Raw genomic sequence first — 24,714 nt, 5'->3', positions numbered from 1 at the left:
CCGACTAATTTAGGTCCTCTGCAGCTGATTGCACAGCGGGCCGTTTGGTGCCCGAGTCCCTAAAAGCCTCGGAACGACGCAGGAATTCCGTCTGCAAACGCAGCACGAAGTGCAAGGCGTGCTGCGGGGGCTCCGAGCACCCGGGAGGTGCCGAGCACCTCGGGGGGACCTTACCTGCGGCTCCTCCGCCCTCCTTTCGCTAGCAAGCCTCCCTGTATCTCCCCCCGTCCCGAGTGTCCCCGGGGGGCTGCTAGGATCGGAAAGGTGGTTGTTTTTTTTTTTTTTTTTTTCCATGTGTGTATACTCTCACGTGGAGCAGCAGCCGGTTTCGCTTGGGCTGGCAACTCCAGTCGGTTGCTCGCTGTCCCGTTTCGATCCTCCCTCAGCTTTGGTTGACCGAAATGGCCCGAGCGAAGCCCGTTCCGAAAAGATGCTCGTGCGGGCTCCCAGATGCTGAGGTTCGGATCATTTGAACGTCAGCGCAGCCTTCTGGTAACAGAAAACATCCAGGCGGGTTTCGTTTGTGTACTAACACCCCTCGGACGGGAGAGCAGCACGCTCCAGAGCCGAGGTCCGCTGCCGGCGTTTCAGCAGCCGGCTCCCCGCGGGTGCTTGCGGGCTGCGGTGCCCCGGGCGGCGGGGACTTGGCGATGCCGGCTCCGGTCCCGTTGCCGGGGGGCAGCAGGGACGAAACGAGGCGTGAGGGCGGCGGGGGGCAGCAGCAGGTGGCTCACGACGAGCCCCGCGCCTTCCTCCTCCTCTTCCTCCTCCTCCTCCCGTTCCCCCCGCGGGGCCGGTGGCCGGGGGAAGCCGCCCCCGGGGAGCTCGGGGGGGAGAGAAGGAAAGGGCCGGGGCTGCTGCGAGGCCCCGGGGGGCCGGAGGTGAGCGGCTCTGCCCGTACCCCTGGCCGGCTCTCCGCTCCGTGCCCAGCTCCGAGGGCGCCGACGAGCATCCCCCCCTCGCCTGCTTTGCCCTTCGCTCTGGACGGGTCGCCAAGCCGGCCGCGCCGAGCCGACGGGCACAGGGCTCAGGGGGGAGATGTGGAGGTGTCGGGGGGCTGCAGAGCCCTGCGGGAGCCCGGGCCCGCTGGGGCAGCGGCTGGTAGCCCCCGGGGCAGGGCGAGTCCGGCCCCGACGGCGGCTCCCGAGCCCGCACCTCGGCGGTGCATCACTTGTCAGCAGCAGTGGCACCTCCCGAGCCGTGATTCCGATTCATCTTGGCATCGGGTTTTATTCTAATGGGTTAAATTGGGTTCCCTTTTTTCAATTATCCCAGGTTTGACTGCGTGGTGTTGCATGACAACTCGCAGTTTCATCGGGTTTGGCAAAGCGAGGTTGCTCCGTGAATCCGTATATCATATCACATCAGATCAGCCTGAAGTTTGCTGTTTAGCGACTCCGTTTGAGAGGCTTTTTATGAAAGTGGGAAGGGTTGATACAGTCCATGGCTGGTTCGGTACGATTTGAAAGAAAAAAAAAAGAAAGGAAAAAAAAGAAATGTGGAGAGATGGCAACAACACAGAGCTTGCTCTCAGCTGTGAATAATAACAGAACGAAAAAAACGACACGATGGGGAAAGGCTCCGCTCCCTGCAAGATTTTTAGCAGGCTCCCAGTCCTCGCCTTTTTTTAATTTCCTAATATGTTCTTTGCTTTATTAGTTTTATTTACAACCAGCTCCCCATTAACACCTCACCTGATTACTGAGGAGCTGAGACAGCTAATCAAGAGAATCCAGCGAGGCAGCCCAAACTGAGAGGTGGGATTTAGTCCTCTTTCTGCTCGTTCTCTCTCTTTTTTCGTTTGTTTGTTTGGTTTGTTTGGAGAAATATTTTGAAGCCAACAGAAAATAAAAGGCAGGTATAAGCGTGCGCTGGCGAAGGGTCAGAGGTTAGAAATTCACGTCAATTCTGCATTAGAGGCTGTGTAGCGGGGGAGAGGGAGAGGGGAAAAACCTCCACCAAGCAGCTTGTTTATTTTAATTAACATAGGGATCCTCTGCTAGGAACAAGGAACAACCTCCATCTACTGGCTAGATCATCGCCTCTCTTCTCCATCCAAAAGCCATCCCTCATCACTCATTAAGGAGGGTACAATTTTGGAAGAAGCTTCTAAGGTCTCAAGGTAAGATCCTGCATGAGCCTGTGCTAGCAAAGCAGCTATTTCGACCTCAGGGATGTCATTTGCGGGGTGTTTCTTCGGCGCGGTGCTTTCTTTTTTTTTTTTTTTTTTTTTTCCCTTTAAACACCACAGAATGGTCGTTTCCCCAGGTGTATTCGCAGACAACATTTGGTGCGTGTGTGTTTTAATCTAGAAAAATAGCAGCCTGGGAAGACTGAGCAATTCGGTTTAATAAAAAGGAGCCCGCGCTCTTTATTTTTTTTTTCTTTTTCTTTTTTATATATCTCTTTCCTTGCCATGGAATGGCTCCTCTCACCTGGCTGCGAGGCTAGCCTTTACGGGTGCGCTCTCCAAAAGCGGCACAACACGGTCATTTCCAGCGGCTTAATTACAAGCGGAGTGCGAGTGCGGCTGAGGTTAATACGAGCCAAGCGAGGAGCTAACAATGCTGAGGTCCTCCTCGGTGCGCACACTTTCGTGTCAGACAATAACCTGCCTCTCCTGCTCCCTCCCGGCGGTGCGATGGGTTTGGGTTACCCCAGCGCCTGGCCGTGGGGATGCGCCCGGGCTTACCCTGCCAAGCGCCTAATGGTTTCTCAGTTGAGCACCGTCTCTTCCAGAGGCTGAATGCGAGGCTTAATTTCCGTGCGTTACACTTACGCGGGGTACAAGCGCGCCGGGCTTTTCCCTTTTTCCGTTCGATGCCGGTCGTGCCGGGCTTTCCCTGCCCCGGCTGAGCGGCATTTGCTCGGCTCCGGGCTACAGGCGAGGGGCGAGGGGCAGGAGAAAGGGGGAGATGGGAGAGGATGCTGCTCCGGACACCGAGGTGGAATTTTAAACAATACCGGGCTTTTTTAATTTCTGTTTTTAGGAAACGCAATCATTTCAATGCTGAGAACATCGGCTAATTCCATACCGCCGCCGACGGATGTAACCCCACGAAAATTTTCTTTCTTTGTGTCCAGATTGGTTGGACCAGGCGCAGGCTTCACAAAGCGAGGGGGCTGAGCGGGAACAGCACCGCACTCCACCGCCAGCCAGCAGAGCACGAAATAGCGTTAGGCTTTAGGAACAGACCCGTCTTGCCCCCCCTCCCCCGGCCCGGGGTCGCGGTCCTGCCGCCGCTCTTCCCCCGACTTTGGCACCGGCGGCACGGCGCGACCCCAGGCAGCGCTGCCCGGCGCCCTCCCCTTCCTTTGCTAATTATCGCCGGTCGATAATTAATTTGCACGTAGCCGTCGCCCCAGACCCTGCCGACCAAGCGCAAGGTCGTTCACGCTGTAAGGGGCTTCAGCCCGCCGCCCGCGGCCGAGAGGAGCGCGGTGCCGGTGACCCGGCAAATCGCCGGGCTGGCCGCGGGGCCGGGGGCGAGGCCGGAGCCGGGCGAGGCCGCCCCGGGGCCGCGGCGCTCAGCGGGCGCGGTCCCTGCGCGGGTCCCCGCGGCCACACGTCCCCTGTCACCCTCGGCGGCCCGGGAAACCCGTGCCAAGGTGTGCCGGACGGGAGGGGAGCCCCCAGACCTCCTGCCGTGGAGCTCGGGTGCTGCGGGCACGGCGCCTCGCCCAGCCTCCCCGGCGCGCTGCGGCGCAGGGAGGTGAAGGCGCCCCGCAAGGGGACACCGCGTTGAGGGCCCGAGCGCTAATGCAAATGGATCCAGCGGGGATGAAGTGGTGGGGTTGGATTTTAGGTTCCCCGTTGTGCTCTTTGTGGGCTTTTTTCTCCCCTTGCCGAGAGAAGCAGCCGGAGCCGGCGGCCTCCGCGCTGCAGCCTCCGGGCTCCGCGGTGCCAACCTGCAGCCGGGGGGGGACCTGGGGACGCTGAAGTAGATTTCCCGTGATCTCCCACAGGCCTTTCGGAAACGGATAAGTCACGTTCGATGCTAGCAACGAACTTTTTGGTGTCCCTTTAGGTAAGAAGCGCTCCGGCAGCATCAGCACGCTGAGCAGAAAACGCTTTCGGAACGCCCGGCCTCCTCCGGAGGAGCGGCCGCAGCGTGTCCCTAACGCTAGCTGACGGGGCAGAAAGGAAGCACCCCTCGGGAATTAACCGTGCCCAGCCGGGGGAGGCTCGCTCACTCCTGACTTTTGGTACGAGCCTGCCCGATTATTCCTAGCGGCGCCGCGGGGCTCAGGTAGGGCTGGGCACCCACAGCCCGGCCTGCCGGGGGCTGGCAGCCCCTGCGCCTGCCCCGGGAGAGGGCTCGGGCCGGCTTTGGGGTGCCCCGGGCCGCTTTGGGGTGCCCGTGCCCTGCACACGCCGGAGCGGAGCCGCCCGAGGCTGCGGGGCAGGGGCAGGCAGCCCCGGCAGGACGGCCGGGAGGGGATTTTCTTGCAACCGCTCAACCCAAAGCGTCCCGAGCTGAGCTTTTTCGGCTCTGCGGGCAGCGGCAGGTAGCAGCGAGCAGCTGGCACACGCTCCTGTCCCGCCGGGGGGTTACGGCCCCCCGAGGAGCCGGCCGCCCCCTGCCCGGCCCTGCCCGAGCCCCCTGCCCCTCCGGCCGGCCCCGGGTCGCGCAGCCCCTCGCAGCCGCCTCGGCCCCGCGCCTGGGCTCAGCGGGCGAGGGGGGCCCGGGCGAGCAGCCCCCGCAGCCCGGACGGAGCCACCCCGGGTATTTTTTCCTGACGCCTTGTTGTGCTAATTGACTTGTTTTCTCCAAGGAAAGCCTCTCTCTCCCTCCTCCTTCCCCACACGCAGGTTTTTCTTTTTCTCTTTTTTTTTTTATTCCTTTCTTTCTCTTCCTTTAATTCTTCCTTTCTGTCTTTCTCTCTCTCTTCCTTCCTTCCTTCATTTCTTTTTGTTTTTCTTCCCTTCTTTCTTCCCTTCTTTCTTCCCTTCTTTCTTCCCTTCTTTCTTCCCTTCTCTCTTTCTTGATTTCCTTCTCTCTCTTTCTTCCTCTCTCTTTCTTCCTCTCTCTTTCTTCCTCTCTCTTCCTTTCTTTCCTTTCTTTTTTTTTCTTTTTTTTTTTTTTCTTGACCGTGAGTGGTCTGCAGGAGCCTCGGGCTTGTGGCGGCATCTACCCGTTTTAAGGAGATTCCCTTACCCCTTTGAGTCTCGTCGGTTTTATAGCTATTACTCTCTTATTAAAACACACACACGCATACAACACATTGATTTCCATCCAAAAGGGCTAATTACATTACTTACAGTAAATAGCAGCCCTGCTGTCCAGGGTCTAGTGTGCCAACAGAGAAAAAAAAATCCCGGCTTATTTCACTTGATTGACTTCATCTTTGTGTGAAATTGTGTTTTATGAGCTGTATTCTGGCACTCGGAGGAATGTAGCAACATTCAATCTGCAAATAACATTAATTTTAGCTACTTAGGGGGAAAGAGAAGGGAGGAAACGGGCTGCCTGGATCTTGGGTTACATGGAAGAGGTGACTCGAGGAGCCCCTGAGGATGTCTCTGGGATGCTGTGGAAAGGAAGTGGGGGCTGGGGTACTTGTTTCACTAGTCGCGCTCGGGCTTGGTGTGGAGCGTCCCCCAGGGAGCGAGGAGCGCAGAGCTGCCGCCAGGAAGATCCTTCAGTGGGGATCGAGGTGTCAGGAAACAGCCGGCAGCTGTTCCAGAGAAAGGCAAGGAAGAGTGGTGTGAAAAGTAAGTAGGAAAAAGGGGAGAGGAGGGGAGGGGGAGCAGGGAGAGAGATTAGCCAGGAAGGAATGCATCGCCCGGACCCCTGCGCGCAACCAGCGCTCGCAGCCGGCAGCCGGGGAGCGGCCCAGGGACGAGACCGCGGCGGGGGTGGGGGTGGGGGCCTTCCCTTCCCTTCCCTTCCCTTCCCTTCCCTTCCCTTCCCTTCCCTTCCCTTCCCTTCCCTTCCCTTCCCTTCCCTTCCCTTCCCTTCCCTTCCCTTCCCTTCCCTTCCCTTCCCTTCCCTTCCCTTCCCTTCCCTTCCCTTCCCTTCCCTTCCCTTCCCTTCCCTTCCCTTCCCTTCCCTTCCCTTCCCTTCCCTTCCCTTCCCTTCCCTTCCCTTCCCTTCCCTTCCCTTCCCTTCCCTTCCCTTCCCTTCCCTTCCCCTCCCCTCCCCACCCCGGGCACAGAGCCGTACCCCTTTGCCCGGCCCGGCCCCTCGCCGGGCGCCGCCAGCCCGCGGGGCTCCGGGTTTGGGGGAGGCGACAAAGCCCACCCCAGCCCACCCCAGCCCACCCCCAGCCCGGCCGCGGTGTTTGTCACGGCTTGCCCATCACTAGGGGTTGAGAGGAGTATGACAGGTCTTTGTTGTCTGAATAAAAATCAGTGGCAGCTCAAGGGAGAGAACTCCTCCTACTAAATTATCAAAAATGGGCTGGCTTTAGTCTCTTAACAAATTGGACAGAGCTCCGGAAAGCAGCAGTCCCAAATCCAACCTACAGGCACTGGGAACTTTAAAGCAACCAGGGACTGCTGAAAATAGCACTTCTTTTTGCTTTCTTTGTATTCAAAACTATAGCCTTTCCCGAGCGCTTCTACTGCCCCAGGTCCAAGTCTCTCCAGACAGGAGCCCCGGCTCTCCAGAACAGTAACAGATCCTTTAGCTCGCTTTTTGTTATTTTATTTTTTTAATTAATTATTATCACATTTTCTCCCCCTTGTTTGTTTTCTGCACATCTTCAGGAAGCCCTCGGTGCTTGTGCAAAGAGAAGCTCCTATTGCAACCTCCCTCCCTGCGCTGTGCGCCTCGGTGTAAACCTTTTGGATGATCTAAAGACTCTGGGGTCTGTATATGGAAATAGTGGGGTGCAGAGCAGAAGAAAATACTTGTCCTTTCCGTCCCCCAGCCATGCTTTTCCACGGGATCTCCGGAGGCCATATCCAAGGAATCATGGAGGAGATGGAGAGGCGATCCAAGACCGAGTCCCGCCTGGCCAAAGGGGGACAGATGAACGGCCGAGAAACGGTAAGAAGGGAGCTGGCCCCGCTCGAGAGGGGTCCTGCAAGCGTGGGCCCCCACGGGACAGCCCCGGCTTGGGGCAGCCAAAGGCGCTGCCCCCCCTGCCCCTTCCCCGCAACCCTGCGCTGGTAGAAACTGTTCCCGGCCAGCCAGCCGTAAGGCCTGGTGCCGTGCCGGGCCGGGCCGGGCCGGGCTCACTTAGCCATTTGTCCCCCACACGCTGCCGGGTGTGCTCTCCGGGGCACGGGGGGAGTATTTGGGGTCGCTGTTAGGGGCGCTGCGAGCAGCAGCGCTGCGGTGGCCGTGCCCCGTCCGATGTGTGCTCCGCTTTCCGCGCTGCTCGCACCTCCCAAACGAAACCCCGCAACCCCCGGCTGCTTGCTTTTCCTCACCGTTTCTGGCCCCAAGCGGGGGGCTGGCAGAGAGGGGGCTCTCCCCGAGCGCGATGCCCGCCCGCCCCCTTTGGGGCGGCAGCGGGGGGGTCCCGCGGCGCCCTGTGCCCCCCCCCGCCCACTTGTAGGGCTTCTGCGGCCCCGCAAGGACCGGGCACAAAGTAACGGCCCGGAGCCTGCGCCGCCGCTTCGGGGCCTGGGGTCTCCCCCTTCTCTCCTAAAAAAGCCCCCGCTTTGTTGCGGGAGGATTTGCAATGTGAATCCCACTCGCCTTTCCGATCGCTGTAAGAAAGGGGCGCGCAGCACAACTTCGGGTCGGAAAATGATCGCGGAGTTGCCGCTTTTCACCACTTTTGGCCGCAGCGGGAGGTGTTGGGGGCCCGTTTTCCCCGGTACTCTCCCAGCGAGAGCAGCCCCGGGCTCCGCGGCGGAGCTTTTGTGGCGGCGGCTGCTCCGTGCCCCTTTGTGCGGATCCGGCTCCTCCCGGGGCGCCCGGCCCCGGCAACCCGCACCAGTTGCTCGGCGAAAAGACGCTGGTTGTCGGCGAAACCCGGCCAGGGGCTGCGCGCTCGCTGCTCTTTGCACCGTCCACCTGTCTCCTCTCCCCAGCTCCGCTTGTAAACGGCCCGTTCTCCTCCAGAGACGGGCTCGGGGCTGCTTGGAGCAGGGGGGAAAACTGACGGGAGAATTGGTGCGAGCGCGCACCCGTGCCCCGAAGTTGCGGCGCGGCAGAGCGGTGCCGTCCTGCCTGAAAACGCCGCTCCCCCGGAGCGCCCCGATTCACAGGCGAAAGCGACGGGGAAGCTCCAGGCGTAACTTGCCAAACTCGGGGAAGAACCGGCTCCGCTTCCCTTTCTGAGGCCTAAGCAGTTGCCTCCGCATGTCCAAAAGCCGTGAGGCTGCTGGGGGAGGGTTAGAGGGGTGCAGCCGGCAGCCGAAGCCCCGTGCCAGTGCTGGGGGGTCGCGGGGAGCGTCCCGGCCCCGCCTGACCCGCGGTCGCGGCGCGGTTGTCTTGCAGAACATGCCCCCCCTGAGCCCCGAGAAGCCCGCCCTGTGCGCCGGCTGCGGAGGGAAGATCTCCGACAGATATTACCTGCTGGCTGTGGACAAACAGTGGCACCTCAGGTGTCTTAAGTGCTGTGAATGTAAACTGGCTTTGGAGTCAGAGCTCACCTGCTTTGCCAAGGACGGCAGTATTTACTGCAAGGAGGATTACTACAGGTACAGCGAGCAAAACCGCAGCCCCTCACAAGGCATTTCCACGCGAAACGCGCTTTAGTTCCACACGGGCTTGCGAAGGCGGCTTTTTGCGGCCGGCGGTTCCCTGACCGCACGCCCCTGTCCCCCCTCAGCAGCCTCCCCCGTGCCGAACCCGTACGGGTGGCCGGGGGGGCGTGGGGCACACGAGCCCCACAGGAGCCGTGCCCCGGGGTAGCCCCAGCGAAGGCAGCCAAGGGCCAACAAAAGTTTCCCCCCGCCCGCTGCCTGCCGGTTTTCCGCCGCTGGGGAGCCGAGGAGCGCGGCTGCCGAGCCCCGCAGCGCAGAGCCCCTTCCTCGGCCCTAAAAGCAGGGGGAGCTTTTGGGGGCCCCATCCGCCCCTATCTGCGCTCACTGGCGGCGGGGCAGCTTCTGCACGCCCAAGGGAACGGGGCCACCCGGCGGAAAACATCCCCAGGCGCTGCTCCGAGCAGCCGGGGCCGGGGGCTCCCCGCCGACCCCCCCGGCCGGGAAGGAGGCGGGTGGGCAGCGGCGGGGGCGGCCTTCCCCTGCTCTTCTAGTTGATGCCCACTTCTCCGTTTCCCCCAGAAGGTTCTCCGTGCAGAGATGTGCCCGCTGCCACCTTGGGATCTCGGCCTCTGAAATGGTCATGAGAGCCAGGGAGTCGGTGTATCACCTGAGCTGCTTCACCTGCACCACCTGCAACAAGACTCTGACCACGGGCGATCACTTTGGCATGAAGGACAACCTGGTTTACTGCAGGGCCCACTTCGAGTCCCTTTTGCAAGGAGAATACCCCCCTCAGCTGAGCTACACCGAGCTGGCAGCCAAGAGCGGAGGGCTGGCGCTGCCTTACTTCAACGGCACCGGCACGGTCCAGAAGGGGAGGCCCAGGAAAAGAAAGAGCCCTGCCCTAGGAGTGGACATCGTCAACTACAACTCAGGTGGGAAACACACTCTGAGCTCTCCTGCCCCTCCGCCAAGGGCTCGCTCGGGCTTCCCCTCGGCTAGGCAGTGCGCGAGGGACCCAGGCAGGCCAAATCTTGCTTAACCACTGGGAAATCAAACAAACAGCCCTCTGAGGGCTGCAGGGTTTGCGGGAAAGCTAGCAGCAGCCCTCCTCAAGGGCTGTCTTTGCCTATTAATGTCAAGCACCCAAACTTAGCCACTTCCCAGGGTAAAGACAAAAACAAAACAAAACAAAACCCTGACAAACACCGCAGAGTTCTTTCTCCATAGGAACCTCAGAGATAGCGGTCCCATAATCTGTATTTTATGAACAAAAACCACTTCGTCATTTAGACCTCAAATTAAAAGTACCCAAAAAGATCAGAAAAAATAATTTTAGAGAAAAGTCAGTGCATGGCTCCTACGGCGTCAATGGAGTATGCAGGCACTCAATAAAGATAGGCAACCCATAGCAATGAACTCTTCAGGCTAACAGTGCCGTTTTACTGGCACATAAACAACCGAGCTGCACAAGAGGCCAACGAATAAATGCTGTTCCCTGCAACTAAGCCTTAACAAATGTAATTAACGAGAACGGGCTCTGCTCTCTTAAGGGAAGGCAGGGAGTGAGTGGTGCTCTGTCTTAAATCCCCCCTAACTCCAGCCACTTTAAGTCCCCAAACCGTGTCTAGAGACAGTGCTGGCGGCCGGCGGCGGGGCGTTTGTGGTGGCCAGGCGCTTCAGGCGGGGGTTCACCAGGCGGGAGAAGAAAGCAGAGAGGGCTAACCCCAATTACGCAGCTCTCGACCCCAAAATGCTTGCAGCGAGCGCAGGGAGAGGGACGCGCGCGGGCTGCGGCCTCCCTGCCTCCCTCCGACCTCCTTCCCAGCCTCCCTGCCTCCCTCCGGCCTCCTTCCCTGCCTCCCTGCCTCCCTCCCTGTCTCCCTCCGGCCTCCTTCCCTGCCTCCCTGCCTCCCTCCCTGTCTCCCTCCGCCCCAAAGCCGCTCGCTGCCACTGGGGGCCCCTGCGCGGCTCCTCCTGGCGGGCCGGGAGCTGCTGCATCTCCTCGGAGCCGCGGGCCTCGGAGCCAGGGCAATCACGGCGCTAATTGTTCCTTGTTAATTGAAGATGACATCGGAATCCCTGGCTCCGGAGCGGTTTCCAATCAATGCTGAAAGCTGCTAAAGAAAAGGGGACCTGTAGCACAGCCAGGGCTCGCTCAGTCCCGGCTGCTAAGGGGGGGGGCGCCTATGCCTCCGGTTCTCCCTCCCTCACCCACATCCCCTAAAAATCCCCCTTAAACAGAAACATTTAGGGACAGCTTCTCGTCAGGATTAGGATCGGAAATTAGGGAAAAATGAAAAGCTGTGGATATGACAAAACACCCCCTAAGCTTCAGGTCAGGACTCGAGAGAGGCATTATTTGCAGGCGCTGTCAGAGTTTTCGTGCGCTAGTCCTAAAAGTCTCCTTCGTTACACCAGCGGGGGATGTCAGTTGTTTCGCCGACTCCAAAACGGGATTAAAACCCACTGCTCACGATAAAAATGTAGCTCACTTCATCGAGATCTCGCGGAATTAAAAACAAAACAAACAAACAAAAAAGCCGCTTTAATCTGATGCTTTGGACTCCCTTTAGCTGGCCGAGAACTGTGACCTGGTCGGGCCGTACCGCTTTTATGCAGTCGTTTAAGGCATTACCTAGCCGTGTCCAGCGCTGACACACGCTCTCGACAAAACACAGCTTGCAGCCAAGCCGCGCAGCCGGCGCAAACGACTGCAGCCCACCGCCCCTCCGCGCTCCAGCTGCAGGGGGAGGAACAGGAGGCTCTGCCCTTCCCGAAACGAGCAGCGGGAGCCGAAACCGTTTCTCCCGAAACACCAAAGTCTCCGAGCGCTCGGCGGCCGCCGCCCCCCGCTCACGGCCCCGGCCCCGCAAGGCCGAGCAGGGCACCGCTTCCAGCGGGCGGGCGGCCCCCGGGCACGGCCCCGCAGGGGACAGGGGCTCAGCCCCGCACCCCGGGGCGCTGGGGGCGGCTCCTGCCTCCCCCGGCCCGGCTCGCAGCCCCCTGTGGCCCGGCCCGGCCCGGCCGAGCCCCCGCTCCCCGCAGCCCCCGGCGCGGCGCAGCCTCCCCGCGGCCGAGCGGGTGCCCAGGGGCGGCCACCAAAGGCTCGCTCCCGTCGCCCCCGCTTTGCTCAGAGCCCCCCCGCTAACACCCAGAGGGGAAGGGGAAGCCCAGGTCGTCCGGGGCGATGTGGAGAGAGTTTTCCCCCGGGGGAGCGAGCCGGGCTCGGGTCAGTGCCACCGAGCCGCGGTCCCCATCCGGCCGCGCGTGGAAACGCGTGCGTGTGCCAGCGCCCCCGGCCCCGCGCTCCTTTTGTCCCGGGGAGCGGAGCTCGGGGCCAGAAGGGAGCGGATTCTGCCTCCGGATGCACAGCAGCCTCCCTGGGCTCTGTTCTGTTCAGCGCTTTGATCGCTGCCTCGCAGCTCCCCGGCTGTGAAGCGGGAACGCACCGATAAATAACTCGAAATGTTCCGAGGTAAAAGCCGTTCCTACTGGTGGGGTGCCTGGAAGCAATGTGACAAAATGGGAGAAAGTATTCAAAAGTACTTAAAACATTCAAAGCTTTCTCTATATTACCTCTTCTATCACAGAATTAATACGTATTTTGAGGGAAACCGTGTTGACTTACAGCCAACAGGATATAGAAATGGGATGGTGAAGAAGATTTCCCTAGGAAAATATTTTACACAGCTGTTGCTGAAAGAGCTGTTTACTTTATTTCACAGTATACATGTGAAAAATTCTTGGCAATAAAAAGCGAACTGTTGTAGCTCTTTCCAAAGCAAAATTAAATTCACAGCCCCGTGATCCCGTGGCAATGAAATGAGCAACAATGTCTTGCCCGATTTTTCGCTTCCCCCTAGCTCCCCGGGCAGCAGCGTAAAGCTCCGCACTGCTCCGCGGCAAAGCCACGCAGCGCGGCTCCACCCGCGGAAAGCAGAGACTGACCTTAGCATGGCATTAGCTAGGCTTGTCTGAGGATGCTTTGAGCCCCGCTCCCGTTTTCTCGTGGAAATGAGAGCCAAAGTCAATCAAACAAAAAAGGGACAAAAAAGCAGACCACAGAGCCAAAGGCAGGAAGCAGGACAGAGGAGCCCGAGGAAGTTCGCTTTGCTGCTGCAAACGTGAGCGACCGGAGGGGAAGAAAAGCAAAGCAAACAAGCAAGCAGCTTGCAACTGTCTGAAGTAAAACTCAAGGACTGAATTCTGGTAATCTGATTTATGTCAGCGTACGAGTTACTGCCCACACGCCTTAACTGAAGGCAGTGTGATTGCTTGTGAAAACAAGGAGTAAATACAATCCAAATCTGGTCTGAAATTGTTTTCAAGGCAAATTTCAACCCCTGGTATTTTCAGAAGTGTCAGCTCACTTTGTTTGAAAGTGCAGATATACTTCCTACCAAGCCCAGAAGCAAACCTAGCTATAATTAACTATTCACCTGATTTTCTGTCAAAGTGTTGTCTTACCAGCATCTGTTCTTGTTGACTCGTCTTATAATTCAAAAGAGAAGGCACCTTCAAGAAGCTTTTTATTTTCTCGTGGTTTTGAGTTGTTTTGCCTCTGTTTTTAGCACTGTCAACATCAGTCTCTGTATTGTGTGATTCCTCTCCTTCTCTCCTCTTTTTTTGGAGAAAACGGGATCTACTTGGCCTAGTAAATAATCCACTGTTTGAGAGCAGTACAAAAATTCAAATGAGCAACTAATGAAACTTGATCTAGTTTACACACATCCTGAAATATTTTTAATTAGCTGTTCTTTAAAGTTGTTTTTTAATTAATATGCTCTACCACGATTACATCATCAATTCTCTCCTGTGTGACTGAGCTATTTTTACAAAATGGGATCCTGAAAGTAACCCAATTGCTTTTAAGCCAAAAAGAAGAATACAGGTGGTTTTCCTTCTTTTTTTTTTGCCAGTACTATCACCTCGTTCCCCAGGGTGAGATGATGATGCCACAGTCCCTGAAGAGCTGCAACTCTAGTGTGCAAGTCACACCCATAAAACTGTAATCTGGAACAAAGTCACCTTTTAGAGACACTTTGAAAATCCTGAGTCAGAGAAATCAGGGAAACTCTTACACTTTGGAGCCAGTGTTTGTTTGCTTGTAGAAATGTCACAGATCAGGACCAGCGAAGAGCTACTGCGGATTGGGATTGAGACCGAGGGCCTGAATCAAGCCCCGACACAGCCGCTTTCTGGAGATGCTTTACAGAGCAAAGTCTCTAAGCAGTTCACATGAACTCCCAGGCAGAGTCCAAAAGCATTCATTTTAGCAGCAAAAAAGTCCAGATTTTATGCTTTCCTGATCAACTGTCATAACAAACCTTCCTGCCGCACATCTTTTTTTGTAGGTGCTTGTGATTTGGGGGAAAGCTCAGGAACACTCAGAATGCTGGCTTGACCTTTATTCTCCTCTCGAGCTAAGAGTGTTTCAGTGAGTGAGGTTTCAAAATCTGAATGAGATTTCAAATGACTCTTTGGATGCCCAAAGCAAAACCATCACCACAGGGAATAGACTTGTTTGAAAATAAATGCCAAAGGAGAGACAACTTTCTAAGTCTGCCCTTAGTAGGTAAAGGCCCGGGAGACATAGCATGTTTTAAGAATAGGAAAAGGTCATCTTCTTGATCTTTTTTTGTCTCATTTAATTATCACATCTGTACTTATTCTTGCACCACGTTAGCTCTTCCTTCCTCTCTTGCTTCCTTCCAAATAGTACGTGCACGACGATTTTTGCCTTGATTCGTTTATCCTACGTGGTGCATGGCCACTAACTCCTTGTTTCCCTTGTTCATTGCCCAGGTTGTAACGAGAATGAGGCAGATCACCTGGACAGAGACCAGCAGCCTTATCCCCCATCCCAGAAGACAAAGCGCATGCGCACCTCCTTCAAACACCACCAGCTTCGTACCATGAAGTCCTACTTTGCTATCAACCACAACCCAGATGCCAAGGACCTCAAGCAGCTTGCCCAGAAAACAGGCCTGACCAAGAGAGTTCTGCAGGTAAGAAGCCACCATCACAGGCTTGCCAGCATTTTCCCCTACCCCTGCCAGCCGATAGCATTTCCCGTATGCGTAACGAGAGCGATATATATACAAATACTTTTGTTAGCTGCGTCCCTAGTGGGTTTTCAGAGGGGTTTGGTGTTACACAGCAAGAGTGCCAAATATGTGCCTTATCACCCAAAGGCGGCCAAACACTGCAACATGATTTGTAAGTAGCTGCATCCTCAAGACGAGGAAACAGCCTCCGCAGCCTACCAACTCAGGAGATACCCTGGGATCTGTAGTCTCTTTGTGGTGGCCTTACTAAGGAGAGAGGTAGCGAACCTACTCATTTTACACACACTGGGTGAAGCCTTTGGGCTCCTGTGACGCATTGAATGTGGCCCCTCAGTGAGCCGATCCCCCAGTAACAGGAGGGAAGCTTTGACCGCTATGATCTCCAGGACCAGCCTGTTCCCTGTTATCACTAAGGGCCTCCGTAGTAAAAAGTTACCTCTCTGCGAAAGCGCCCAGCAGACGACGTTAATAAAAATCCCCATAAAGGTGCGTGCTAGCTCAGCGAAGTTAAAGCGAGGGATGTGTTACATGCAGAGTGCCAAAGAAGGGCAGCGATCGAGATAGAAGGAGAATCTATTAGCGGCGATTGCTCGTCTGTGTTACATACCACCTAAACCATTTTCAGTGAACCTTACGGAACAGAAAGACTAGGTGACCCGTATCAACAATCTGTACGACAGGGATGGTGTAATCACCCCTCCCTCCCTTTCTCATCAGCCTTTTAAAAGGATTGAGATAAATTTCAAGCCTTGGCAAAGATCTGCTCATTCACCCTTTGCCTTGACCTCTGTTGTGAGTCTTGACCCCAAACCTCTCCAACCCAAGAAAGCACCATGTGGCCATCAAGAAGTTGCTCCCCTCCGGTGCGTGAGCGAGCAGGTTTTTTCCAAGGCTGCCCCACGAGGTCTGCAGGCTGGGCTGCCGCGTTCCAGCGAGCACCGTGGCGCCGGGCCCTCCCGCGTGTTGTAGTCAGGACCACCAGTAGCGAGCGAAGCTGTAGAGCGACTTGGGCGATTTGCCACACAAATCAATCGGCAGGACAATTACGTAAAAGCAAGAACAAAGACAAACAAACACAAACAAGCATCGGTAAAGAAATCAATTGGGATTGGTTTGCAGGTTTGGTTTCAAAACGCGAGAGCCAAATTCAGAAGGAACCTTTTGCGGCAGGAGAATGGGGGTGTCGATAAAGCTGATGGCACCTCACTTCCGGCACCGCCCTCAGCAGACAGCGGCGCACTCACTCCACCCGGCACTGCGACCACTTTAACAGACCTGACCAATCCCACTATCACTGTAGTGACATCAGTGACCTCTAACTTGGACAGCCACGAATCCGGGAGCCCCTCACAAACTACCTTAACGAACCTTTTCTAACATTTCCTTTTTTTTTTTTTAATCTTACTCTTCTTCTTTATTATTATTATTATTATTATTATAATTTTTATTAATTTCAAGCCTTTTTAAAAAAAATACAAAATAACAAACCCACAAAATATTTGGGAAAATAAACAGCTTGATGTGTAGCATCTGCAGCCACTTGGCAAATGAGTTTGAAGTAATATGTTGCTATAATAAATGAAGATTTATTGTTGATAAATTGTACTCAAATTTTTTTAATTCATCAGACAACTGAAGAGAAGGTTATGAATCATTCCAATAAGTGCCTCTTAAAATTGTATGTTACTTATTTCCAGAATCTTGAAAAAAAGATTACTACTACTACAACAAAAAAAGAAAAAAACAAACACAAAAACCAACCAACCAAACAAAAAAACTAACAACAAAAGCAGAAGTTTCTTTTCCCTCCTCGATAACCAGACAAAAATCAGTTTAATTATAGCCAAAAGAATGCTGCTTCAGGATTGTATGTTCACTTCTGGCATTTAAGAACACAAAATTTCATTTTATTTTTATAATGCATCTACAAATTTTGTATGATTTCTTTTTTTAATGTAGAAAAATAAATGCAAAACGAATTAAATTAATCATTGGACTAGTCAGACCGCAAGACCCAGTGCTTTTTGCTTACGCATTGGTCACAAGCCTGACCCCGCTGAGCACTGGGGTGTCTCACTGAGACAGCCAAACACCCCTCCGGCAGTTCTTCACCCAGCTGGGACGTCCTTGGCCACCGCTGAAAGCTGGTGGAGGGCTGCAGAGCGAGCCCCAGCCCGCGCGTGGGGGTGCTGCTGCGAGTCTCTGACTTCGCCGTCCGTACGGGCAGGAGGCGAGATGCGGGGAACACCCTCCAGAGTGAGCTCACTGCTCTAAGGGCAGTATTGAAGTAATAACAGCAGAGTGACAACTCAGGCTGGGAGTCCCACTGATCTGAAGAATTGCACAGGGAGGGTTTTTCATTTTTCTCTGCAATCGGTCACACAGCACTGATTTGGACTTAAAAAAAAAAAGAATGCAGTTTGCTACACGGCCTCGATGCCAGGCTATTAAAGCAAACAGCCTCTTTAGTGAGCACAAAAATGATTTCCAAGGACGCATACGCACATGTACGGTTAAAACCAGTTTTTGATAAATCATGCTTTTTCAGGGAAAATGGAAATAAGCAAAATATAATTTATTAAGACGTTTAAGGAATATGATTTTAGTACAATTTACTCATTGCTATTTTGAATTTACTTTAGATGTTTCCTGAGATTGTATCAGACTCTTTGTTTAACACAGGAACTTAAAATCTTTAGTTCATTACTATCTTTAACATATACTTTAACTTTTTAAACTTTGTATAAACGGAAAAAAAAGCAAAAATTCTTACAAAATTGGGAATTGGCAGTGAATAATTTTAAAACAGATAAACTCAGAAGCCTTGTGGATGCTGATCTGAATACATTTCTTAGTTTACAATAGTGATCTTTCTCTTTTTAATTTTATTTAAGCTAAAAGTCTGAATGGTCTGGGCAGTGGTGAATGTTCATTTGTATCCTTTTATTGTAGTTGAACACCAATTAGATTGTGGAGAGTCTCAGAAACAAAACGAACAAAAAACAGTCAAGATCTATGTCTTGCTTTTAGTGGATTGTTAAGAATAACTTTGCACATATACCCCACTTTTTAGACACCATCAAATCTCCTTTTTGGTGGTCAAAGTGGCTATTTAATATATTTTAAAGGTGTCCTTTTTGGCTGTATAAATGTGTGGTTACATATTGACAGTTCACTGCCCACATTAAAGTGCATTATTGTAATTTTTGCTCAGGGTTTTTAGAAAATTAGCACAGAAAAGTAGCTTATTTTTAAAAAAAAGATGATGGAAGAGATGTTAACACTGTAATAGAAGAAAGGTGTGTTTGCCATTATATATTTAGCAAGTATGGTTATCATCTTCTAAGGATATTAAATCTTGACTTTTCCTATTTCTATTATCTTATGGGCATTTACCACTAACCAGACCAAACAACCTTGGTAAGGCTGAGATCTTTATTAATACACTTTTACAGGTAAAAAATATTGATACTTATAAATTTTGTTCTTTGACAGAACAATATATGGTACTAGAGATCTACTTTATTAAGTAGACTAATTAAAACTCAGTTCTACTATGTGCCTTATGATATACCTTGGGAGTAAGTTTGTGAAAAATCAGGATATATGTGTTGTTTGTTAAATTAACTGTTTTAAGCCCTTTTGACACCTCACTAGTTTTGTACTGTTTTACCTCTTATTTCTGAAACTCTTTTTATGGTGTATCCTGTTAGAGGGGACAAACATGTCATAGAAAGCAGTTGTGCACTCTTTCAGATATAGTTGATAAATCCAATAATCTTATATATTGAGCTTCGTGTTTATAGTACAGTAAGTGGTCTAGCAAAATTGTCCATGTTTCTTTGTTTATTGATAAATGCATTGTATAGAAACTATTTCCCCTAAATATTTATGGACCAAACAATTGTGATATATCCTATTAAATTTGTGTGAATAAACCATTTTGAATCTAAGGAGTATTATTTCCCATCAGTTTTTTATTTTTATTTTTTTAATTATTATTATTATTTTGTTTTAATTTAAAGCCTACATGTTCCAGTGTGTCTCTTTGCTTTTACGGTCTCTGTGAACAATTGGTACTAAACATGGAAACACGCCCTTTTAACTATTCTAAAATACGGTTCCTTCTTAGGTTTTCAATTTCTTCATATTCAATGTATATGCTACTGCTGGTGCAATTTAGATTTTAGCCTCTTAACCTCCCTTTTTGAACATGCAAAGTAATGCCCCACTGATTTGATATTGAAACCCTGTCGTAGACTTCTAAAAAAGCCAGAGAACTAGTAGCTAAAGTTATTGCATGACAAATATAACCTAAATAATATGATGAAATGAATCAAGATTTAATGCTAGGTATATTGAACACAAAATAGAATTGCAGACCCCGAAAAGCCAGGTTGCTCTGTAGTTTAATAAATTGTCACTATGATTTCTTTCAGGGAGAACAAATCATGGGGCATTACAGCCAAACATCCCGACGTTTGAAAATTCCCTAAAGTATTAAAAGAAGGGGAAAAGTTTGATCGGAAATCCACTGCAGTGAAGACAAAGACAATATTAGGTTATGATAATCATACATCTAAAAATCTATTGAGCCAAAAAATAAAAATAAAAGACTTGATGTCATTTCCTGAATGTTAACAAAACATATGTTATTTTATGGTGTCTAATTAACAGAACTGAAGGCTTCAACAAATTGTGTGGTATTAAAAACAAACTTAGAGAAACTATGTATAAAACCAGAGCAACCTGGCAGCAATCTACCCAGTCCATATTTGAAGAAAACTTTTCTTTCAAAATATCACATTTGTCAAGCACAAGTACCTGTAAAATAAAATCTGAGTGCATTCATTCCACTTGCTTGCTAATGTGTACTAGTCATATCTGTTAAATGGATTTTTGTAAATTCAAAGAGAACTTTTCACTCATTCAAGATCATAGGAATCAAAACCCAGTAACCTTAGTACTATTGTTTCTGAATTCTTTTTTTTTTTAAACAAGACAAATCTGCATGCACTTTTCCATCTGTCACATATAGTGTACATTTCTGTATGATGAATTTCTCTTTGATGTTTCTTGTATAATAGCTTTCATTAATAAACATTTTATTTGATGCAAACATAGTTAACTTTATGTAAACACATAGCTAATTGTTCCAACTAATTTAAACTTTTCTTTTGAAAAGAAGCAGTACAGTGCAGTTCCGATGTGTTATATATATAAAATCAAAAAAGAATGAGGTAGCAATACTGTTGCACAGCATAAAATTATTTCATTTGGAGTTTACTTTTTAGTTTTTTAACTTGTTGTATAAAACTGACATGTTTTTTAAAAATTCCCATCAGCATCAACAATAAAAGAATCCCCAAATTCTTCATCAGTATAAGATAACATAAGCAGGATGTAAAATTCTCAATGACTTTTAGAATACATGGATATAATTTGTGGTTCCCTGAGCTGTTTACATGGTCACTATGCAATGAGCAAGTACGTAACAAATAGATGCTCCTAAGATTCCCAGTCCAATCACAGATGATTTTTACAAGCTGACAAGCAAGTGTAAAAATAATCAATTATTAGTAATGAGGTTTTGTAACTGTTAAGCAACTATTTGCAGAAAGATTTTTTAAAAATATATTCCTATTTAGCTGTATAGCCAAAGCATATGTTAAACAAATTAACATATAAAAGACTTGCCAGAAAATCTTTCATTAAGATGACATTTTTATTATATACTAATGAACCCTATGTAAACAATGTAACTTTTATGAATGATGGACATTAAATATTTCACTTACATGTATCCTCAGCATTTTGCATGTTTTCTTAAACTCTTCCAGTTTCTGAATTCTAAAAAGAAAACCATACAGTTATTAACAACATAACACAAAGTTACATACAGATTACTGCAGCGACCTCTGGAAACTGGTAACCAAGAGTGTTCTAACGGCAATAAAAAGGTATCATTTATTGGTGGCAATTATGGGAAGTATTGTTTAAACAACACTTTTATAGTCTGTTGTAAAGTTCTATTGAAAAATGTTAGCATGGAGGACTTAATTCAAATCAGCTTGATCAGAAATTTAAGTATATTGTGAAATTCTTAAACCAAGCCTTATGTGTATTTATTACTGCAGAAAGAAAGGAAACGTAGCAAAGTGATTATTCATATCACAGCCATAATGTGGTTTCCCCTTGTTGTCCACAGGAAAATTTTACAAACATTAATTATTAAAATTGGTAAAGAAGTTGTTGGTGTTTAGAGCCATGAGAAAACTTATGTACTATAATTTTCCTTTTGTAAATCACTGCATTCTTTAATAAGTTGGATTCCTTCTCCCCCTGATTTAATACTTACAGACATATTTCTAGTCTAAATTATTGTCCATGTGCTGCTTTTTTATTCTGATTCAAATTAGAAAAAAATAATTAAATACTCCTGGTGAAATACAAGCTCCAATGAAGTCAATGGTAAAATTGTCACCGATTGAACTGCAACCAGGACAATTTTACATTTCCTAGTCTGATTAGTGATAGTAAGGTTTGCTTTTCTTAACAGTGCTATTGTTTGTTTGGAGATGATCCTGCACATAGGGCTCTGATTGGTGTGAGTAGCTGCATTAGCCAATCTAAGATTTTTTACAAGGTAAGAATATCTGTTTCCTGCACTAAGAGAGTAAATGTTGAAAGGGCAGCATTATACAAGAAAGAAAAGTAAGGAATAATTTCAGACAAGATTTGAGAGAATGCAAGACAAACCTAGGTTTTCACTTGTCAGAAGTGAGAAATGTGTTGGGGATCTTTCTAGTGGATACATCTAGATGCAGCATTTCTTTGCACTCCTGGTCTCGAAATAGAAGTCAATTTGTGCAGTCCTAGAACATCTGACTAAGAATTATTTGCCAGAGAAAAGGTTTGCAGGACCAGGTCAAATGACAGAAGGCTGACACCAAAGCAGACTGAAATTGGTGAATATTCTCTCCCTGATTCCACGGGCTTTGAGCCAGGAGCTGAATGAACATAGAGACTAAATTACTCTCTTGTCTCTAAAGAAAGCATAACCTTCAGAACAAGACAGAATGTATAGGACAGCCATGCCGCTCTGTGCTTTGGATTTCATTCTTCAGAGCTGCTAATCCAAGCACCTGGCACATGCATTAAATTGACTTCAAAATATTTCTTTCTCCTTCACCCAAATACAGGACACAAATTATACTACTGGAATTTCCAGAAGCTACTATAGTGTTGGAGACTTTATTCAGTTATTCTGCAATGTTGAACAATTCTTCTGCGCTTCTCACTTGACACAGACTCATCTCGACACATACCTAGATACATATCCTTGTCTTGCCTTCACATAACCAGTACTTTCATATCTATTTAAGTCATTCAAACCTATAGGAAGCAACTCTCCAGGCTTACACATTCCAGCAAAATCAGTTGTCATAATTTCTGTTTTGTTGCTTCTCTGAAGTAAGACATTTTTCCAAAGCAGTTTTTAGGTTATGATTTTGTACTTTCATACGCTTTTTCTTTTTCATAGCTTTGGACCAAAAAAGAGTAGTCCTTGAAACATCTACATGTACAGATTATTTTGCTAGCTTTTCCTGTAATACCCAGAAAACCAAACTTACTGCAATCATTGAATTCATGGCTTGCATGTTTCTGTAAGAGTGTTCCACACTGCAAATAGTTTTAATCATAACAAATGACATTAAATGCATTCAATTCTATTTTTACTAATATGATAAATATTGGAAATGATAGCTTCTTGGCTGCACTCAGTTCTGGATCAAGTGTGCTTCTGTTTTTGGAAATGGGATTGCAAGCAAGCATCCTTTGAAATTTTTGTATTTGCTACTGCTAGGAACAGAGAGCTAGACTAAAGGCCTAATTTAGCTTGACAAAAATCAGTTATTTTCTGGTTTGCCCTCTTTTCAAATTGGACTTAGCACACTGAGAATAAAAATACTGACAATAATTATTTTAGTGGTAGCAAATAAAAGTTAGATATGTTTCCCTTTTGCATCTCAGTTACACGCTTTATTATAGATTTCTGAGTCTGACCAGATGCATAGTATTTTGAATCTGTGAGACTCATGCATAGAACAAATAAATAATAAAGGAAGGAACAATCTAACAAATGGTTATCAAATTACAAATATAAGCAGTCACTGAGAGAAATGTGGTAGCTTATCATCCTATGAAACCTGATTTCACCAATTTCCTTTTGGAGTTTGGACTTACCAGAGTGTAAATGACCAAGTAGCCTTCTGTGACCACATATAACTTGATGCTATGACTGAGATGCAGTAGGGAACAATCTGTAACAATAAATTTTCAGGAATAATTATCTAAGCAAAATAACAAAATGTTACCCAACACCAGTAAAATAAAATTTGTCATCAGGAAAACCAAGAATGCCAACTATATATTAATATTGTATCTTAATATGATATAGCTGCTAATTAAATTTACCAAACAGATACATATGGCATCATAATAAGGAGACATGCATGTTGTGTCAGCAGGGGAGGTAAGATAAGTTTAGAAAGTAACCAACTTGGCAGCTCAGGGTGAATATTTTTCATCTGCAAAGATACTCATATAATTACTGGTCAGGCTGCAGCCACAAGTGATAGACTATACCTCACATTTTATTTTCTAGTTTTCCACTGCAGTATTATTTGACTTGGTAAGAAGTAGGCTTTTGAAAAGAAAGGTAAATGGATACTGTAAAGTACATGAATGGGACTGCATGCCTTTTATGTGCCTGCTAGCATATGTGATATAAAATGCTGCACCATTGAGGCTCTGAATATCAGTCTTAAAGAAACTACTGCTTTCTTTCTGCTTTTTTATTTAAAGATGCCTTGTTTCCTGTACATGGATAAGCCTTAATTAATTACTTAAGCTGAAGTAATTTTTTACCCTATTTGGTCAAAGCTTTTCTTAATAATCAAACCCTTGGACAGATACATTTTTTGTGAATCATGCTGGAACAAATTAAGAAGTTATAAATGCTGCTGTTCTTTATGAACTATTAGAGAGAGGTTAACATCCACCCAGGAGTGCTTTCTAAGTACAGCAATAATAGAATTGTTCCAAGTGAGTAGATTTCTTCTGCTATTTAACCTGTCACAGTAATGACACTAAACAAACACAGTAATCAGAAATTAGTGTTTCTAATTTAAAACCACTGCTGTTGTTGTGCATGGACTCAAATCAACAAGCTCTCAAAATCACAACTTACTGCTAAAACAGAGGCATTAGAAGACTATTTAGCTTGGAGTGCTCAGATCATTTATAAATAGCATCCAGATCCTGACATCTTTTTGTCCAATTGCATTATAAATGCAACAGTCTAAATCTAGAAGCCTCAAAAGTTTGGTTTTGTCCTTGAACCTATTTCAAAATGGAAAAAAAAAAAAAGAACTTTGCAGAACTCAGATTCACTTCAGAACAGTTCTAAAAACGTCCAAAGTTTTTTTGTTTTGATTAATTTATATATTTTGTTGTTGTTGTTTGTTTTTTGTTGTATTTTAGGACAGAAAAGTAGCAGTGAAAAATGATATTTGGAAGCAGATTCTCCAGTAACTAGACTTGAGGGGCCTCTCTTTTTAGCTTCTGAAGAGTTTTGACATTAAATTAAACATTTTATTGCAAATACTTTTTACTTCAAGTAGGTCAAATCCTCCAGGTTTTTTTTTTTCACTTTTTTTTTTTTTTTCCAGTATATTTGAACATTGCTGTTTCTTTTGTATAATTTTGCACAACTGAAGTCTGTGCATGATCCCACAGGCAGTCTCATCAGCACAACACATTTGTTTATGACAGACCCTTAATCAGGTATAAATCCCACAACTGAACATACCTTATACCCAGCTGCTTTCCTCACACAACCTTTATTGTCCTTTTTTTTTTTTTGGTGAACTTGTCCCTTCCTTAGGATAAAAATAAAAGCTTCGCAGTGGTAGAAAGTAGAAAATGAAGCACTCCTGAGTCATATCTCTGTCTCTTTCACCAACTCTTCTC

General features: G+C 48.7%; 1 protein-coding gene and 1 long non-coding RNA gene across 14 annotated transcripts; one reads left to right on the top strand and one right to left on the bottom strand.

Moving 5' to 3' along the window:
• The first annotated feature begins 1,475 nt into the window (after positions 1-1,475).
• LHX9 (LIM homeobox 9) lies at positions 1,476-20,416 on the top strand. 13 transcript variants are annotated; one of them, XM_048066934.2, is made up of 7 exons: positions 1,476-1,757; positions 2,004-2,122; positions 6,877-6,995; positions 8,400-8,602; positions 9,188-9,543; positions 14,417-14,619; positions 15,799-18,601. In XM_048066934.2, exons 3-7 carry the CDS (start codon positions 6,879-6,881, stop codon positions 16,054-16,056), a joined length of 1,137 nt encoding a protein of 378 aa, XP_047922891.1. In that variant the 5' UTR covers positions 1,476-1,757; positions 2,004-2,122; positions 6,877-6,878; the 3' UTR covers positions 16,057-18,601. The 13 variants fall into 13 exon arrangements, with proteins under 13 accessions (XP_047922891.1, XP_047922888.1, XP_047922890.1 ...); XM_048066931.2 differs by having other exon boundaries at positions 6,713-6,995; XM_048066933.2 differs by having other exon boundaries at positions 1,990-2,122.
• Positions 20,416-24,681, bottom strand: LOC106041969 (uncharacterized). The gene is made up of 3 exons (XR_001210843.3): positions 24,554-24,681; positions 22,927-23,003; positions 20,416-20,529 (listed from the first exon to the last, which is right to left on the bottom strand). It is a non-coding gene; the product is annotated as an uncharacterized lncRNA (long non-coding RNA).
• Positions 24,682-24,714: the final 33 nt, after the last annotated feature.

Source organism: Anser cygnoides, chromosome 8 (genome assembly GCF_040182565.1).
Source record: "Anser cygnoides isolate HZ-2024a breed goose chromosome 8, Taihu_goose_T2T_genome, whole genome shotgun sequence".
NCBI classification, from domain to species: Eukaryota; Metazoa; Chordata; class Aves; order Anseriformes; family Anatidae; genus Anser; species Anser cygnoides.
Note: the sequence above shows the minus strand (reverse complement) of the source record. Positions and strands in the feature narration are given on the sequence as shown.